At 41.3% G+C, this 18540-nt stretch overlaps 1 protein-coding gene across 1 annotated transcript in view; it reads left to right on the top strand.

Annotated features, from left to right (window-relative positions):
- Nucleotides 1-18064, top strand: part of ca12 (carbonic anhydrase XII) — a 46074-nt gene extending 28010 nt beyond the window's left edge. Inside the window, exons 4-9 of the mRNA XM_034176445.1 lie at nucleotides 4400-4542; nucleotides 8794-8889; nucleotides 8978-9041; nucleotides 10533-10690; nucleotides 16342-16468; nucleotides 17072-18064. Of these exons, the coding sequence (XP_034032336.1) occupies nucleotides 4400-4542; nucleotides 8794-8889; nucleotides 8978-9041; nucleotides 10533-10690; nucleotides 16342-16468; nucleotides 17072-17685 (1202 nt within the window). The 3' untranslated portion in view covers nucleotides 17686-18064. The remainder of the gene's footprint in view (nucleotides 1-4399; nucleotides 4543-8793; nucleotides 8890-8977; nucleotides 9042-10532; nucleotides 10691-16341; nucleotides 16469-17071) is intronic.
- Nucleotides 18065-18540: the final 476 nt, after the last annotated feature.

The raw sequence follows: 18540 nt of genomic DNA, 5'->3' as shown, positions 1-18540 counted from the left end.
TTCCTACTGTTCTATGCTGCGATGTGACACTGAAATTTCCCCATTGAGGGATGAATAAAGGCTTTTCTTATCTTAAATCCTCTTCAACCTATATTCAGTTAAATACACCACAAAGACAAGACCCTAGGACAGTCCAAATCATCACCTCATACAGTTAGCTGCGGAGTGCCTCAAGGGTCGGTCCTTGGGCCGACCCTTTTCACCATCTACATGCTCCCACTCGGTCAAAAGGTTTCTTTTCATTGTTACGCAGATGACACACAGCTGTATATAAAAATGGACTCCACTCCCACCACAGTTCTGCCATCTGCATTTCACTGTTGCCTGGAGGAGATAAGGGCATGGATGGCTGACAACTTTCTTCAACTGAACAGTAGCAAAACAGAAGCCATCCTTATTGGTACCCCTCCCCAAACCCAGTCCTTCTCAAACCTAAACAGTATCTCGATCTTTGACCATAACATTTCCCTGTCCTCATCCGTTACAAACCTTGGTGTCAGATTTGATTCACATCTCACATTCGACTCTCACATCCGTCACCTCTGCAAGGTTTCTTTCCTCCACTTTAAAAATATCGCAAAACTCCGCCCCTCCCTCTCCCAATCCGACGCAGAGAAGTTGATCCATGCCTTTGTCTCCTCCAGATTGGACTACTGCAACGCCCTCCTCATCGGGATCCCTGGCTAAAGTCTACAAAAGCTGCAGCACATTCAGAACTGTGCTGCCGGGTCCTGACGAGGAGGCGCAAATATGACCACATCACTCCAGTCCTCAGATCCCTTCATTGGCTGCCCATTCAACAAAGAATTCAGTACAAACTCTGTCTCCTTACACACCACTGCATACATGGAACTGCCCCTGCCTACCTTATTGAACTCCTCACGCCACACACCGCCCCATGAACCCTCCGCTCCACCACGTCCACCTACCGCTTGCACCAGCCCAGATCCAAGCTCTTCACCATGGGAGACAGGGCCTTCCAGGCAGTCGCCCCACGGCTCTGAGATGCCCTTCCAGAGACCCTGAGGGCCCCACAGAGTGTGGGGGCATTTAAAAAAGGCCTCAAGACATTTTTATTTAAAATGGCCCTTTAAAATGTTAAAAATGTTAAAATGTTATGATTTTATCTGTGTGGTTATGTTTTATGAATATATTTTATTGTTCTTGACCCTGTATATTGTTTGTTTTTAGTCTCTGCTCTGTAGCACTTTGAGATTCCATGGAATGTAAAGTACGTTACAAATAAAATGTATTATTATTATTATTAATGTTCAAACTGATAAAATGGATGCCTGCAACATGTTTTAAAAAAGCTGGGACAGTAATATGTTTACCGCTATGTTACATCACCTTTCCTTCTAACAACACTCAATAAGCGTTTTGGAACTGAGGACACTAATTGTGAGTGTCATGATTGGATATAAAAGGAGCATCTCCAAAAGGCTCAGCCATTCACAAGCAAAGATGGGGCAAGAATCACCAATTTGTGAACAACTGTGTGAAAAAATAGTCCAGTAGTTTAAGAACAATGTTTCTCAACATTCAATTGCAAGGAATTTAGGGATTCCATCATCTACAGGCCATAATATAATCAGAAAATTGAGTATCTGGAGAACTTTCTACACGTAAGCGGCAAGGCCAAAAACCAACATTGAATCCCTGTGACCTTCAATGCCTCAGGCGGCACTGCATTAAAAACCAACATCATTGTGTAAAGGATCTTACCACATGGGCTCACGAACACTTCAGAAAACCATTGTCAGTTAACACAGTTCATCGCTACATCTACAAGTGCAAGTTAAAACTCTGCCATGCAAAGCGAAAGCCACACATCAACAATATCCAGAAACGCTGCCGCCTTCTCTGGGCCGAGCTCATTTGAAATGGACAGACACAAAGTGGAAAAGTGTGCTGTGGTCTGATGAGTCCTCATTTCAAATTGTTTTTGGAAATCATGGACGTCGTGTCCTCCGGACAAAATAGGAGAAAGACCATCCAGATTGTTACCAGCACAAAGTTCAAAAGCCAGCATCTGTGATGGTATGGGGGTGTGTTAGTGCCCATGGCATGAGCAACTTACACATCTGTGATGGCACCATCAATGCTGAAAGGTACATCAAGGTTTTGGAGCAACACATGCTGCCATCCAGGGACGGCCCTGCTTATTTCAGCAAGACAATGCCAAGCCACATTCTGCACGTATTACAACAGCGTGGCTTCATAGTAAAAGAATGCGGGTACTAGATTGGCCTGCCTGCAGTCCAGACCTGTTGCCTATTGAAAATGTGTGGTGCATTATGAAGCGCAAAATACGAGAACAGAGACCCCGGAATGTTGAACAAATGAAGCCAAATGAATTCCACCTACAAAGTTTCAACAATTAGTGTCCTCAGTTCCAAAACACTTATTGAGTGTTGTTAGAAGGAAAATTGATGTAACACAGTGGTAAACGTACCACTGTCCCAACTTTTTTGAAATGTGTTGCAGGCATCCATTTCAAAATGAGCAAATATTTGCGCAAAAGCAATAAAGTTTATCACTTTGAACATTAAATATCTTTTCTTTGTGGTATATTCAATTGAATATAGGTTGAAGAGGATTTTAAAATCATTGTGTTCTGTTTTTATTTATATTATACACAACGTCCCAACTTGATTTGAATTGGGGTTGTAATAGCACAATAAATCAGTTTGTGTGAAACATTACCCTGTATACATCGCTGAGTATCTCATATGTGGTGCAACTTAAGTGTCCCATTTTGAAGGCTCCATGGAATACGGCCGATGTGTGCAGCCTGTGCTCAACTTTTTTTCTCCCCAAGACAAAACAGTTAGTAAATTCTGAAAAAAAGGACATGTTCAGGCTCCATAAGTACAATTGTAAATAAGTAATGCTTACAAATAAAGTATGAATAAGTACTGAAAATGATTCCTAAAGTGTCTGTCACATTATGACGAATTGAGGTATGAGTAATGTTTATGAAATCCTGATATGCGTATGTCTCCATTTTTGTTCTGTACTAGTCTAGTCCTTTTGTCATTAGTTAAACATAGTCTTTGTCAGCTAATATCTGGCAAGTCAGTCAGAAAGTTTGTGCATGCCCCAAACTTTAAGCGCTGTCTTGGTGGTTGCATGTTTGTTTGCCGTTTTATCCTGTACTTGTTTGTTATTTCTACGATACTCGTGCGTTCATATCCTGTGGTTGTCTGATGCATCAGACTAGGCTTCTTTGCGGGCTGTGAATTCAGCACCAGGGGAGAGAGGACAGTTCCGGGCGCAGTAGCCAAGGTCAGACTGAAGAAAAAGACAGCGTGGTTGTGTGTAGCTCTGGATCTCAGAGCGCACCTGGTAGATTCTCTTAGAGAGAAGGCACCACAGAGAAAGAAAGTTACTTGTCCTTGCCGTTGCAGCCACACTGAACGCCGCCACAGTGGAGAGGATGCTGTCAGTGCACAACATCATTATCTTCAAGATAGCCAGATTCTAGCCAGATTTGCATTCAGATTACATTCTAATCCCACTCCACCCAGCGCGCACATATGAAACTGGGAAAATCAGTCTGCTGAATGTGGCTTTTTACGTTGCCAGTGGAAATGTGACGTTATCCATCCATTAGAGCTCCATATCCATTGGAGATTAAGGGATTAAGTGATATTTGCCACCAGAGAAATTATTTCAATCTTTTACTAATCACTTTACTCAATCAGTCATGGTGTGACAACACTTTAAAGTGCAGGTTGAAACCACTATGCTAGCTTGTCACGTGCAGTTGCCAAGGTTGCCAGGCGATGGGGTAGGGGCACAAAAAGCTAATGATGCAACTGAAAATTGCTCCATGGACTGGACCATCTTATTTCAGAATGGTTGGTTTGGTCTTTGTTGTGTTAGTTGTATGTAAATATCTTCAAATTGGTTATTTGCAGTGCAAAATGGTGCTGCAGGATTTTTTCTTGTTTCTTAGAAAATTGTGAAAAGCTGGCATATGAAGGTTTGGCCAGCACACATTACATGATTACATACATGTAGTGTCTACCTGTGTCAATCGTCTTTTGATTGTTGGTGAGTGTGGTTAAACTGATATTCAGCTTACCCAGCAGCCACTAATAGGTTGCAAAATGCATGTTTGACAGGTCTCAGTGCCACAGCCTGCAGTGGCATCATCAGCATGATGTGTGTCGGAAATGTGCTGACAGAGGCACCTCATGTCTAAACGTTGGTCACAGAAACATTGTCTGTATGCCACTGTGGGCAGTGCTCTGCGTCATTCTACCATAAACTAATCTAATCACACAGAATTCCTCATGGACAAAGTTGGAATTGACTTTTCAGAGTGTTTTTTGTAGACTGAAATATTCCAATCTGATGTGTATGGTGGGATTTCATGTCTTCTGAATCACAGTGCAGGTGTCTCTGCCTTCTAAGATGCGCGTCTCCATCCTGCGGAATCTTTACACAGCTGTTCAGCTTCATTTCCACTGGGGCACATCCAGCAAACCTGCAGGCTCTGAACACACAGTGAACAGCAAACAGTACGCAGCAGAGGTAAACGAGGCAGACACCGCAGCTTACGACGATTCATAAACATCAACAGGTTAGCTCGGTCCGCTCACTTGAGGTGCGTGTTTTTGCTCATCTCAGCATTAGCTGACAGCATCTCAGATTTGACTGTATGACGTTTGACTGGTGGAGGAAGTGGAGCCGCTGCTGTACTTCACAGCTGACTTAGCTGAAGAAACTCTCAAAAGTTCTGCATCTGCACATCACTGTTCCACTTCTTTCAGGCTCTAGCACTTGTTTACTTTGAAACATCATTCATCCTTCAGATGCATCTCTTACGGCATATTCTCTACTTTGTTAATTAACACTAAACAGGCGCTCCTTCATAAATGTTCAAAATCAAAACTATAGTGTTATTTTTGTTCAAAACAGCCCTGCCCCTAATTATAAGTTTTTGGCTTTAAATAGCTTAAACTGAGGATATTTTTATTACTCCCCCCCCGCCCGTACTTTTGTTATGAATGAAAAAAATAACTAGAGACCAAAGCCGTTTTTTCATGACATGCTGTAAACATGCTTATTTCTGAGGAAAGGTGGGGATTTTGACATGGAAAATTATGGGGAGTGACTCCTTTTTGGAAACATTTTAGTTCAGTGATTATTTTATATTTTGTATTTGTTATCATGGGTATGTGTATGTATACATTTTTACTTTTTTTGTTAAAGGGGTGGGAGTTTATAAGCTTTTGCTTTTGCCTACACCCTTTCGCGCACGTTGTTAAATGGTTGTCTTCATGGTTTTCTTCACTATTTTCAGTCTGTGTGTGCCGAATAAACTCATTCATTCACATTCAAGGAAGTGCTAGAATTGCCACTTTCACATTGGCCTCTCGTGTCAGCACCAGAGATTTGGTGAAAGCCAGATTAAATACAAAAACACTGGATAGCTGTTTTTTCTGACAACGTTATGTGTGTACAATACTGTTATATTTGGGGTTTATCCCTTAAAATGACTGGAATGGTCTTTTACAACATACACTGAAAAAATTATTTCATAACCCAAATCAAGCAAGATTTCTATTTTTTAAATTAAATGCATTTTCACATTAATTGCTTCAGCTGCCTTCAATGATTTTGGGAATCAGGTTTTGGTGATTGAGTTCAGTGAGCTTATCAGGTTTTAAAAAGAACTGGAAAACTGGTTTTAAAGACCCATGTTTAACCACCAGTTCAGTGGCAATGTGACATTTCCACCAACCAAATGCATCAGGATTGACAACTACAGTTTGGTATAGTTTTGGTCTTGAACAATTATGAAGTAGTGTGCTTTGAAAGCACAACAGAAAACAATATCAAAATGTTAGTCAGCAAGGTACAGAGATCACAGGTAACCGTTGCTGTGAAATGTACTGTACATGCTTCTACAAAAAAGCAAACACATCTCAGTCAGCCTCAGTATGCCAGGGTGGCTTCTTTTTTCCTTTTTTTTCTGCGGGGTATATACAATGATTATAATGCCACACTATTATGTACTTTGGTTTTCCACCACCACTGGAAAGGCGTTGCTGTCTGTGCCATTTAATGGGGCCTAGCTCTGTAAGCTATTGTTACGCCTGAGTCTGCTTGCCTCACTTTTGTCCTTCCCATCTGAAATACACATTTGACTTCAGGAACTTACCATAATACAACGCATAAGAAATATACTTTTTGTCTAATTTTGAAAAATTGTGAAATACAGTGAGCTTGAATGGACATAAGTGCCACCTGTCCGCTTATATGTGAGCATTCATCAGTTTCTCAGAGCCACATTTAAGGTGCTGTGGTTTGGCCCAACTCTGCCAGTGGAAACATCAAGAACACACAAGATTTTCCAAATTCCAAGAACCACAGTCTGCTTCCTGCATGATGTGGTATTTTTTATTTTTGAGCCATGAAATGATGGGAAAATGAAAAATTCTCACAAATAAAAGAAATGCTTCCCTAGACAGACTGTTGTTCATAAGTATAGTTTCATGTTTGGCTTGAGTTAGAGAGATGCTTTTGTTGTGCAGAGGATGCATAATAGCATATTCAAAGTATCTGGCTGCTAGTAATGTGTAATAATAGTTCAGAGATCTTTTTTTTTTCCATGCAGATGACATGAGAATAACACCTTGTTGCAAGGTAATTTGCACCAATGTGGAAACAGCCGCAATGCCAAAAGAAAAAGTCAACATATAAGACAGGAGGTATTGAAGTCACTGTAAAAAATTATGCAAACAATTCAACATTTATTTATTTACCTCAGCCAAGGAGGTTATATTTTCACCTGCATTTGTTGGTTGGTTCAGTTGTTTGCTAAATTTTCCACAGTATTATGCAAAAACTAATGCACCAATTTTAATGAAACTTGATGGATGGATGGGCCATGGATGATGAAAGAACCCATTAAATTTTGAGGTGGATCGAGATCAAATGGCAGGTTTGGCACATTTTTCTCTCTCTTTCATTAAAGTTGCAAGATCATGAGCATTTGAAAATTTTGAATACTTTCTCCAAAAGCAATTCACTGAACTTCATGAAATTATGGATATGTTTATGTATAAATTATGGATAAATTTCTGGATATGGAAATCCAGAAAATTATATTGTGTGGAATGAATGTAATTTGGCGATGGACAAAAGTGGACAAACCATTGGAAACTGGTTTGAACAACAACAACAACTTAAATGTATATAGAGGAGGCTTTCAGGATACCCAAAGATGCTACATGAATGAAATTATGGAGTTAAAGACCATAGAGATCAGGTAAGACTTCAGATGAGCCTTTAAAATGCCCAGAGACAAAGCATTGTGGGACACTGAGGCAAGAGGGCTCCAAAGACCGGTGGCTGCAGCACTGAAAGCTCTGTCTCCAAATGTTTGCAGGTTGATGTGGTGGATGGAGCTCAGATCCTTGTTACTTTGTTGATACACCTTTGGCAGCAATTACAGCCTCAAGCTCCATCAGCCATTTTCAGATCTCTCCAGAGATGTTCAGTCAGAGTCAGGTTTGGCTGGGCCACTGAAGGACATTCACAGAGTTGTCCTGAAGCCACTCCTTTGATATCTTGGCTGTGTGCTTAGGGTCATTGTCCAGCTGAAAGATGAACCGCTGACCCAGTCTGAGGTCAAAAGTGCTCTGGAGCAGATTTTCATCCAGGATGTGTCTGTGTTGCTGCATTCATCTTTCCCTCAATCTTGACTTGTCTTCAAGTTCCTGCCGTTGAAAGACATCCCCACAGCATGATGCTGCCACCACCATGCTTCACTGTAGGGATGGTGCCTGGTTTCCTCCAAACATGACACCTGGCATTCACTCCAAAGAGTTCAATCGTTGTCTTATCAGACCAGAGAATTTTGTTTCTCATTGTGTGAGAGTCCTTCAGGTGCCTTTTGGCAAACTCCAGGCGGGCTGCCATGTACCTTTTACTAATGAGTGGCTTCCGTCTGGCCACTCCATCATACAGGCCTGATTGGTAGATTGCTAGAGATGGTCGTCATTCTCTAAGGTTCTCCTCTCTCCACAGAGGACTGCTGGAGCTCTGCCAGATTGACCATCGTGTTCTTGGTCACCTCCCTGACTAAGGCCCTTTTCCCCTGATTGCTCAGTTTAGATGGGCAGCCAGCTCTAGGAAGAGTCCTGGTGGGTCCAAACTTCTTTCGTTTACAGATGATGGAGGCCACTGTGCTCATTGGGACTTTCAAAGCAGAAGAAATGTTTCTGTACCCTTCCCCAGATTTGTGCCTTGAGAAATTTGTGCTCTGACATGCACTGTCAACTGTGGGACCTTATATGTAGACAGGTGTGTGCCTTTTCAAATCATGTCCAATCACCTGAGTTTACCCCAGGTGTACTACAATTAAGCTGTAGAAACATCTCAAGGATGATCAGTGGAAACAGGATGCACCTGAGCTCAATTTTGAGCTTCATGGTAAAGGCTATGAATACTTATGTACATGATTTTTTTTTTTTATATAATTATGCAAAAATCTAAAAAAATAAAACAAAACCCTTTTTCACATTGGCATTATGGGGTATTGTGTGTAGAATTGTGAGGAAAAAAAATGATTTGATTTCATCCATTTTGGATTAAGGATGTAACATAACATCTGAAAAAATGATGCACTTTAAATACTATCCTGATGCACTGTATCTCAAAAAATTATGACAAATAGTATGGCAGGGCACATCAGCACTCTAAGATTTAATGAAACAAATTGTATGTGTATTATATACATATTATTTAAACATACGTACATTATTGTTTTCACAGATGCATGTAGTGCACTTTAACTCAAACAAGTACTCCAATATTTCCATGGCAGTAGACAAGTCCGATGGCCTGGCTGTGTTGGGTGTTCTGATTGAGGTGAGACTCTGAGAACAGTAATTGACAGATATCTCTGAAGAAGAACCATCATTATATATAAACTTTATAACATTATATGTTTATTCAGGTTGGTGAGTTCAATCCGACCTTTCAGCAGCTTCTAAAATACATCAACGTCATCAAATACAAAGGTGAGTTCAACATGATGTTCTTCCTTAACAAAGTTATCATCATTTTCCCATATCAAATATGCACCTCATTCACCTACAAAAGGGGTGTCAAAGTCAGTTACACTTCGAAATTAAATTAAAGGCCAGTCATTTAGTTCTGTTTATTTCATAGAAGAATTGTTCAATTATAATAACACACAATGGCCATACCTATGATTTTCTTAGTGTCTCTTAGTGTCATACCGTGCTCATGATGGGCAGGTTTCAACAATGTATAAGGATCCTCTGAACAGATCTAGTACTAAAGATCTCCGGTTGTTGCCTTAGATGAATGGTTAGCATCCTAATCTCATAATCATACAGTAAGACATCAAGCATCAGGACAGTTAAGGGTTGGACCTTAGTTCACCTGCAAAGATAACACCTCCATCCAGAGGTGTGTTACAGGAGGATCCCGATGGAATGGCTGCATGAAACAATTTGTTACTTCAGGAAACTCAGGTGAGGAACATCAGCCACAACATTTTGGCCATGTGGGCATGATCCGGGTGCCTTGGTGTTAGAGAAGAAAACGCCATGGGGACGTTCACAATTCACTCAGCTGCCGCAGCTACATAGTTATCCATCCTTTATTTAACCAGGTAAAAGCATCATTAAGATTAAAAATCTCATTTCCAAGAGTCACCTGGCCAAGAAGGCAGCACAACAACATGATCACAAACAGACATAAACAGCTGTCATACACAACAAATATACAAAAACTTAGCCAGCGTCAGATACAGGTACAGTTTGTAAACTGACATTGTAAAAACATTTAAAAGCAGTCACATTGACTTTCCTTCTTAATCCCTCATAATCGACTTAAACTGCCCCAGAGGAGATAGATCAGTTCTGACCATTTTTTTTTTTATCCATTATTTATACAGGTAGTCTCACTGAGACATGAAGTCTCATTCTCAAGAGAGACCTGTTTCAGTGAGACATACAATACAACAAACAACAACCAGTTACAAACAGAGATATAACATACAATGTCAGTATAAAACAGTAAAATCAGTATGTGTAATTTCAGATCAGTCTATAAATTATTCCATGTGGAAGGAGCGGCATATTTAAAAGCTTTTCCCCCAAGTTCTCTTTTCACTCTCAGGACCGCCTTAGTTACTTTCTGGAAGTGGGGTTATTTGTTTGTCTGTGTATTTGCCATCCAAGACCTAAGTCAGTTCTGTAGTGTGGTAGATACAGTGAATTGTGGCACAAATGCATGCTCCCAGACCTGACCCGACCTGATCTAAAAGCACAAATATGCTCATGCAAATGCTGCTGTAGTCTCATAGCATTTGCAATAATCTGGCAACAAAGGTTGTGTATTCTTTTTAGGTTTAGAGACACAATATATGAACTCATGCACTCTTGACCTCTCATGTTTAAAATTAGGTCATTATTGATGTTAAACTGATTATATTATTGCTTGACAGTTAAGTTATTCACAATTCACATTTAAACCTGCAGGTCAGAAAACACAGATTCCCGGCTTCAACATCAGAGGACTGCTGCCTCCTCAACTGGATGAGTATTACCGTTATGACGGGTCACTGACAACTCCTCCATGCTATCCCAGTGTACTTTGGACAGTGTTCAAGAATTCTATAACAATTTCTCGGGAACAGGTGCTTCATTGGAGTGAATGTTTTCATACAGTTAAATTTAAACAGTCTTATAACATTTGCATGTGCATGGGGTGCTGTTAGAAGTAAAGAAATGTTCAGTTTGGGCATAATGACAGAGAGAAAAAAAAATCTATATGTTTTTAGCTCATCTTTTTGTGATATGAGGTTCAAAACTAATATTTCATGTTAAAATGTTTTATATAACAAATGACTTGGCTTTAAAAATCAATTGTATAAATACATGTCATCAGGAGATGGCATATCCTCCCGGTCCCCACAAATCAGTAATACAAAGTGTCGGGGGATCACCCAAGTACACTCACTCATCTCTCATTTTCAACTGCTTATCCGAGATTGAGTCGCGGGGGCAAAAGCCTCAGCAGGGGACCCCAATCTTCCCTTTCCCGTGCCACATTAACCACCTCTGACTGGGGGATCCTGAGGCGTTCCCAGGCCAGTGTGGAGATATAATCTCTTCACCTAGTCCTGGGTCTTCCCCGGGGTCTCCTCCCAGATGGACATGGCTGGAACACCTCCCTAGGGAGGCACCCAGGAGGCATCCTTACCAGATGCCTGAACCACCTCAGCTGGCTCCTTTCAACGTGAAGAAGCAGCAGCTCTACCCTATCTCTAAGGGAGACACCAGCCACCCTCCTAAGGAAGCCTATTTTGGCTGCTTGTACCTGTGATCTGGTTGTTTCAGTCATGACCCAACCCTCATGACCATAGGTGAGAGTAGGAACGAAGACTGACCAGTAGATTGAGAGCTTTGCCTTTTGGCTTAGCTCCCTTGTTGTCACAACAGTACAGTAGAGAGAATGTAACACCACCCCTGCTGTGCCAATTCTGCGGCCAGTGTCATGCTCTATTGTCCCCTTGCTCATGAACAAGACCCCGAGTACTTGAACTCCTTCACTTGGGCAAGACCACATTCCCTACCCAGAGTAGGCAATCCATGGGTTTCCTGCTGAGAACCATGGCCTCAGATTTAGAGGTGCTGATCCTCATTCCAGCCGCTTCACACTCGGCTGTGAACCGATCCAGTGACTGTTGGAGGTCACCCCCGTGACTCAATCTCGGATAATCATCTGCAAAAAGCAGCGATGAGACCCTGAGCCACCAAACTGGAAACCCTCCTTCCCCCGACTACGCCTCGATATCCTGTCCATGAATATCACAAACAGGATTGGTAACAAGGCGCAGCTCTGGTTGAGGCCATCCCCCACTAGAAACAAGTCTGACTTACTGCCGAGCACCCGAACACAGCTCTCGGTTTGTGAGTACAGAGATTAGAAGGCCCTGAGAAGGGACCCCCTCACTCCACACTCCCGCAGCACCTCCCACACTATCTCCCGGAGTACCCGATCATACGCCTTCTCCAAGTCCACAAAACACATGTAGATTGGATGGGCATACTCCCAGGCACCATCCAGGATCCTTGTGAAGAGCTAGTCGGTTGTTCCACAACCAGGATGGAACCCGCGTTGTTCCTCTCCAATCAGCTAAATATGAATGAAATTGCCCAACTGGTTCTTGATGTACTCGCCCTAACAAGCGAAAATGGATGGCCGAACGAATGGAGAGACGGACATGCTGATCACTATATCCCCCCTGTATTTCATACCGGTGGGGGGCGGATAATAAAGGTTTAGCTAAATGTTAAGCAAACTACTTATTACATTTTACCTGTAATATGTAACTAAATATTTAGCTAAACATTTAGGTCAATATATTGAAGTATTTAGTCAAACAGTTCATGTACAGTTCAGGCTCATGTACCAAAATCTTCTTTCAACTTCTGCCATTAGGGGTTGCCACAGCAGATCATCCATTTTCATCCTACCCTGTCCTTTGCATTGTCCTCTTTCGCACCCACCACCTGCATGACCTCCCTCACCGCATCCATTGACCTCTTTTTATGCCTCCCTCTTTTCCTCCTGCCTGGTGACTCCATCTTCAGCAGCCTTCTCCCTATATACTCTGGGTCCCTCCTCTGCACATGTCCAAACCACCTCTGTCTCACCTCTCTGACTTTGTCTCCAAACCATCCTCCCTGTGCTGTCGCTCTGATAAATTTATTCCTAATCCTGTCCATCCTCATCACTCCCAATGAAAATTGCAGCATATTCAGTTCTACCACCTACAGTTCTGCCTCCACCGTCTATAAGGTGTACAACATACTGTAGCTGGTCCTATAAAATTTACCCTTCACTTTTACCACACTCTTCATTACTTTGGATAGCCTACCCAAAGTATTTAAACTCATCTACCTTCACGACCTTGACTCCTTGCAACCACACTGTTCCACCACATTTCCCATCACTCACACACATACTCCATTCTTGCTCCTACTGAAGTTTGTTTCCCATATCTCCAGAGCATATCTCCACCTCTTCCGGCTTATTTAAACCTCTTCTCTTCTCTCACTAGAGATTCCAATGTCATCTGCAAGAATCAAAGTCCACGAAGACTCCTGTCTGATCTCGTCCGTCAGTTTGTACGTCACTATTATGAACAAGAAAGGGCTCAGAGCTGATTCTTGATGTAATCCCACCTCCACCTTGAATGCATCTCTCATTCCTACTGCACATCTCAATGCTGTCACACTGTCCTTGTATATAGGGTGTCTCAAAAACTGTACCCAAAAGTACTAGAAGTACTAAATTTCAGTACCAGGAAATGGTTTTGCTCGGAAATAATAGTGTTTTTCTCGCTTCAGGAACCCTAAAGTTTGTTCTGCAAGACAATAAAGTCCAGGAAAAATGCCGCAGTTGACCCTAATTCAGAGAACAAAAATTGTTGAGTTCTGTGCAAGGCATTCTAAGGGCTGGCTTGCATCTCTTTCCATACAAAATTCAGTCTCAGAGCGAACTAACTCCCTGGCAAACAGCAAGGAGACTTAAATTTGCTCGGTGGTTTTCTGAAAGGTGGAGAAGCATTTTTTCTTAGGAAATTTCAGATGAGGAGGTTACAGTGATCATGTGGTGTAAAAGATAAAGGGTTAAAACATCAAAAAGGAAAGACTGAACTAAAAACTGCATTGGGAGAAAAATTACATGCTTTGGCCACATGGTCATGCAGAAAATGTCTGATAATATTGATTGTTTTTTCTGTGCTGTCAAAATACTTTTGGGTACATTTTTTGAGACACCCTATATATATACTGCACCACCCTCACATACTTCTTTGCCACTCCAGACACCCCCATACAATACCATTACTATTCTCTTGTCACCCTGTCATAAGCTTTCTCTAAATCTACAAACACACTGCAACTCCTTCTGGCCTCCTTTATACTTCTCTGACAGCACTCTCAGCAAACATTGCATCTGTAGCGCTCTTTTTCAGCATGAAACCATATTACTACTCACAGATCTTCACCTGTTTTCTAAGAGTAGCTTCCACTACTCTTTCCTACAACTTCATGCTGTGGCTGATCAGCTTTATGCCTCTGTGGTTACTGCAGCTCTGCACACTTGTTCTTTAACTGGAATCAGCACTCTTCTTAATTTACTCTCTCCACATAATTCAACCTTCTCTCACTCATTTTCTTCATTCATCAGCTCCTCAAAATGTTGGCTCCACCTTCTCAACACACTCTCCTCTGTGGTCAGCACATTACCATCTACATCCTTTATCACCCTAACCTGATGCATATCCTTTCCAGCTCAGTCTCTCTGTCTGGCCAAGTCTTTTTCTCCTTCTTTAGTGTTCAACTTCATGTACAGCTCGTTGTATGCCCTTTCCTTAACATTTGTCACTTCTGTTTTCATCTTGCGCCACATTTCCTTGTACACCTGTCAATTTTCATCATCTTTTCGACTCTTTTATTTTTTTTCACCATCTTTCTCCTTACACTTTCCTGAATATCTTCACCCCATCACCAAGCCCTCTTGCCTACCTTCTACTGTCCACATGTCCCAGTCAGCATCTTCCCAGCAGTCTCCTTCACCACATCTTCAGTACTTTGTCTAAAATCACCTCCATCAACTCAACACAATCAACTCCTCCCTGAATTTCACATGACAGTCTTCCTCCTTCAGCTTCTACCAGGTGATGCTTGGTTCAGCTCTCACTCTCTTCCTGAACCAAGATTGATGTATCTAAATATTTAGCTAAATATTTAGCATTTGCTGAAGCATTTAGTATACGTATAATTAGGTTTAGTATCTACTTCAGCCATATCTCATACACACACTAATACAGCTTTTTCACTAATACAGCTTTTTCAACTGAGTCTCATGGCATGTCGTGCTTCAGCAGCATGAAATATACATTAATCTATTGGTTCGTGATATTGTCACAAAAAGTGCCTCATTTTCGTCACGGCAGCACAAATTTATTCTAATTCATTCCGTGATGGCTGCACAAAATTAAAAGTGAAGCGGGGGGTCGGGGTGGTTATGGTTAGGTTTGGGGGAAGGAGTAGGGTTAGTAATAGTGACTTAAAAACCCGTCACAAAAATTTGAATCATTTCATGACGGGAGCCCGGAAAAAAAATGCGAGACTGGGCTGAGCTTTTTCAAGTTGTTACCTCCGCTAAGGAGGTTATTTTTCGGTCGCGTTTGTTTGTCTGTCTGTCTGTCTGTCTGTCAGCAGGATAACTCCAAAAGTTTTGAACGGATTTTGATAAATTTTGTGGAGTGGTTGGAAATGACAAGAGGAACAAGTGATTAAATTTTAGTGGTGATCCGGATCACGATCCGGATCCCGATGCTAACATGTTAGCATGTCTATGGCATTTTCAATGTTAAAAGTTAGCATTAAGCAGTTGCAGCTGTCATCACGTTCAGGTGCATTTGTTTTCAAATTGTAATATTTCTTAAATTTATTTTTGTTTATAGAAATTTTGTGGCGTGGTTGGAAATGACAAGAGGAACAAGTGATTAAATTTTAGTGGTTATCCGGATCACGATCCGGAACCCGATGCTAACACGTTAGCATGTCTATGGTATTTTCAATGTTAAAAGTTAGCATTAAGCAGTTGCAGCTGTCATCACGTTAGTGTGCATTTGTTTTCAAATTGTAATATTTCTTAAATTTATTTTTGTTTATATATTAATAATCTAATGATTATTATATACAATTTTAGAGAAAGAGACAAAAAGAAATAGATCACTGTGCCAAGGAGGGAATCTCTTTAGGGTCAGTGACTCTATGGCCTTGTTTAGAGAAGTGTTTCATAAATGTTAAAAAATTCATATATTTGCAGTTTAGTTGAATAATAAATTGAATTTTGTCTCTTATTTATTTTTGTCTATAAGCACATGCAATGTCAATATCAGTGCTCAGATGACAGTAGCTTCTGGGAAAGGTGCAAGTTGCAATAAACTGATGCCAAGCGCTAAGGATACATGCTATCCAGTCACAGCAGATGAAACTTTTTTTTACTACTGAGCAAACATCATTGTTCCACTTTTTTAGGTTCAATGATTCCATGGCATGTAGATGTTATGGCGTCACTGACCCCATGGCCTTGGCGGAGGTTTGCACTCTCTGAGTGCTTCTAGTGTCTAGTTTTTGTACATAACTCTAACACCAATTCAACATAATAGCTGGAATAATTCTGTGTAAGTGAAACATTGATGCATTTTGGTTTGGCAACATTTTTTCTGTGTTTTATAAGGCTTTGTTCTCTTTTGTTCTGTAGTTTCTGGCCCTAGCAACAGCCACCTACTCCTCACATGTGCAGGACTCAGCCCCTGAGCCTCTGAATGGCAACTTCCGGAAAACACAGGTGGCTGAAAACCGAATTGTCCTTGTGTCTTTTAAGGAGGGTAAGTGTGGTTGATAGTATTGCATGAAGGAAAATGTCTCTTAACTCCTTATAACATATCTGCATTGCAGTGCTTTTAGAATGGTTTAAAGAAAAGTTTAAAGGAGTTTGGGGCTTTTTTATAACTGCAAATGCACATGGCTGTTACAAAATCATTTTGCTTGCTTGTATGGTGATGCCTGCTTGTATTTGAGTGTTCTGCTTTGGTATTGTTGATGGCTGTCTTTTGAGCTGCTTGCAAATGAGGTCATCTTTGAAGGCGCACAAAACATACTGAGAAAATCTGGTCTGTTTGTCCAAAAAGCCGTGCATTGATGTGGTTTTCTGGTTTACTGCACTGGATGGTAGTTATGTCTATATAGTGTGGTATGTATCTGCATGTTTTTCCAGAGCTTTCCTCTCAGAGCTATGTTTTTCTAATGGCATCTATGCTTTGACGTGGCAGTGTGGGACCTCCCAGTTAGCTTTCTTCGGCAGCAGTAAGCAGGTTCTTTTCTGCAGGTAGTGCTGTTTGCATGCTGGATCTGAAGGTGCAAGTACTTCCAAACGGTGTGTCATAGGCAAGGTTGTTAATAAGCTTTGATTGGCTCTGTGTCTGATGCAGGCAGAGGACTGCATGGTACTCTTACAGTCACATCTCCACTCACGAGGAAGCAAATCATCCAGCAGCTGCTGGTCAGTGACCTAGCAGACCTGGCTGATGAAGGGCTCTATCATCTCATCCCAACTGGCTCAAAAATGCTCCGTTCTGGCAAGAAGAATAACCTCAAGAGCCATAATCCATCCCTGCGGTGGAAAGGCTACAGAAACCATTTTGTGGGAAAGCTGGGACTGACTGGAGAAGCACTGTGCTACGTCGCTATACAGCATAATGTTTTCCAGCAGCTCAAACACACGCACACTGAGAATCGCATTGGTCAGGTTCTCAGAGACATGGTATTCCCAGAGCTCAACCTGAAGAGCTACCTGGACTGTAAGTCAGATTTAGCTCCGGCCACCATCAGACAAATTCTCCATAAACGGCCAACAGATGAAGCCTTGGAATTAGGTCACTCTCTCACCAGAGTCCTGATGAAGCAGAGGAAGACTTCCACAGCAGGGAAGCAAAATGTGCCACTGACAAACGTTGGCAGCCTGACGTCTGCAGCCATTTCCAAGATGTCACATCACCATTGTCATCGCCACTCATGGCTCCTGCCAATGGAGTGGGAAGACTAGAGAGTTCATGAAATAGACAAGACAAAAATTATTTCACTTCCTAGCAGACACCCATTATATCTCACAATTAAACATTTAAGTTTCAACATACAGCTGTGTTTCCCTCAGCAAATTGCCATCTTGTGATGATTTCTCTTGCAAATGTATTTAAGATTAAATTATTCTTTTGAGTTGGTGCACATATTAATTTAACGCAGAAAATTATTGTAATTTCCCATATTTTATTGCCGCTTTTGCAAATATAATTTACAGCACATCTGGAAAGTATTTACAACGCTTCACTTTTTCCACATTTTGTTATGTTACAGCCTTTTTCCAAAATGGAGTAAATTAATTTTTCCCCTTAAAGTTCTACTCACAACACTCCATAATGACAACATGATTTTTTTTAGCAAATTTATGAAAAATAAAAAAACGAAATCATGCACATAAATATTCACACCCTTTGCTCAATACATTGTTGATGCACCTTTGGCAGCAATTACAGCCTCAGGTCTTCTTGAATATAATGCAACAAGCTTGGTGCACCTATGTTTGGGCAGTTTTGCCCATTCCTCTTTGCAGCACCTCTTAAGTTATACAGCTGCTCCACTTCATTGTGAAGCTGTATAACTGGGGATATAAAATCCAAAACTTGCACAGAAGCCTATAACTTCATCTGGGTTGTCTAGGTGTCTTGGTGGCTTTCCTCACTCTTCTCCTTCTTGCACACTTATTCAGAACTGTCTACTCCACACAGATTTACCATAGAGTGCCATACTGTTTGCATTTCTTCATAACTGATGTAAATAAAGTCCAAGACATATTCAGTGACTTGGAAATGTTCATGTATCCATCCCCTGACTTGTCTGAAGA

This window comes from Thalassophryne amazonica, chromosome 8 (assembly GCF_902500255.1).
Source record: "Thalassophryne amazonica chromosome 8, fThaAma1.1, whole genome shotgun sequence".
Classification (NCBI taxonomy): Eukaryota; Metazoa; Chordata; class Actinopteri; order Batrachoidiformes; family Batrachoididae; genus Thalassophryne; species Thalassophryne amazonica.
This window is presented reverse-complemented; position numbering and strand designations above follow the sequence as displayed.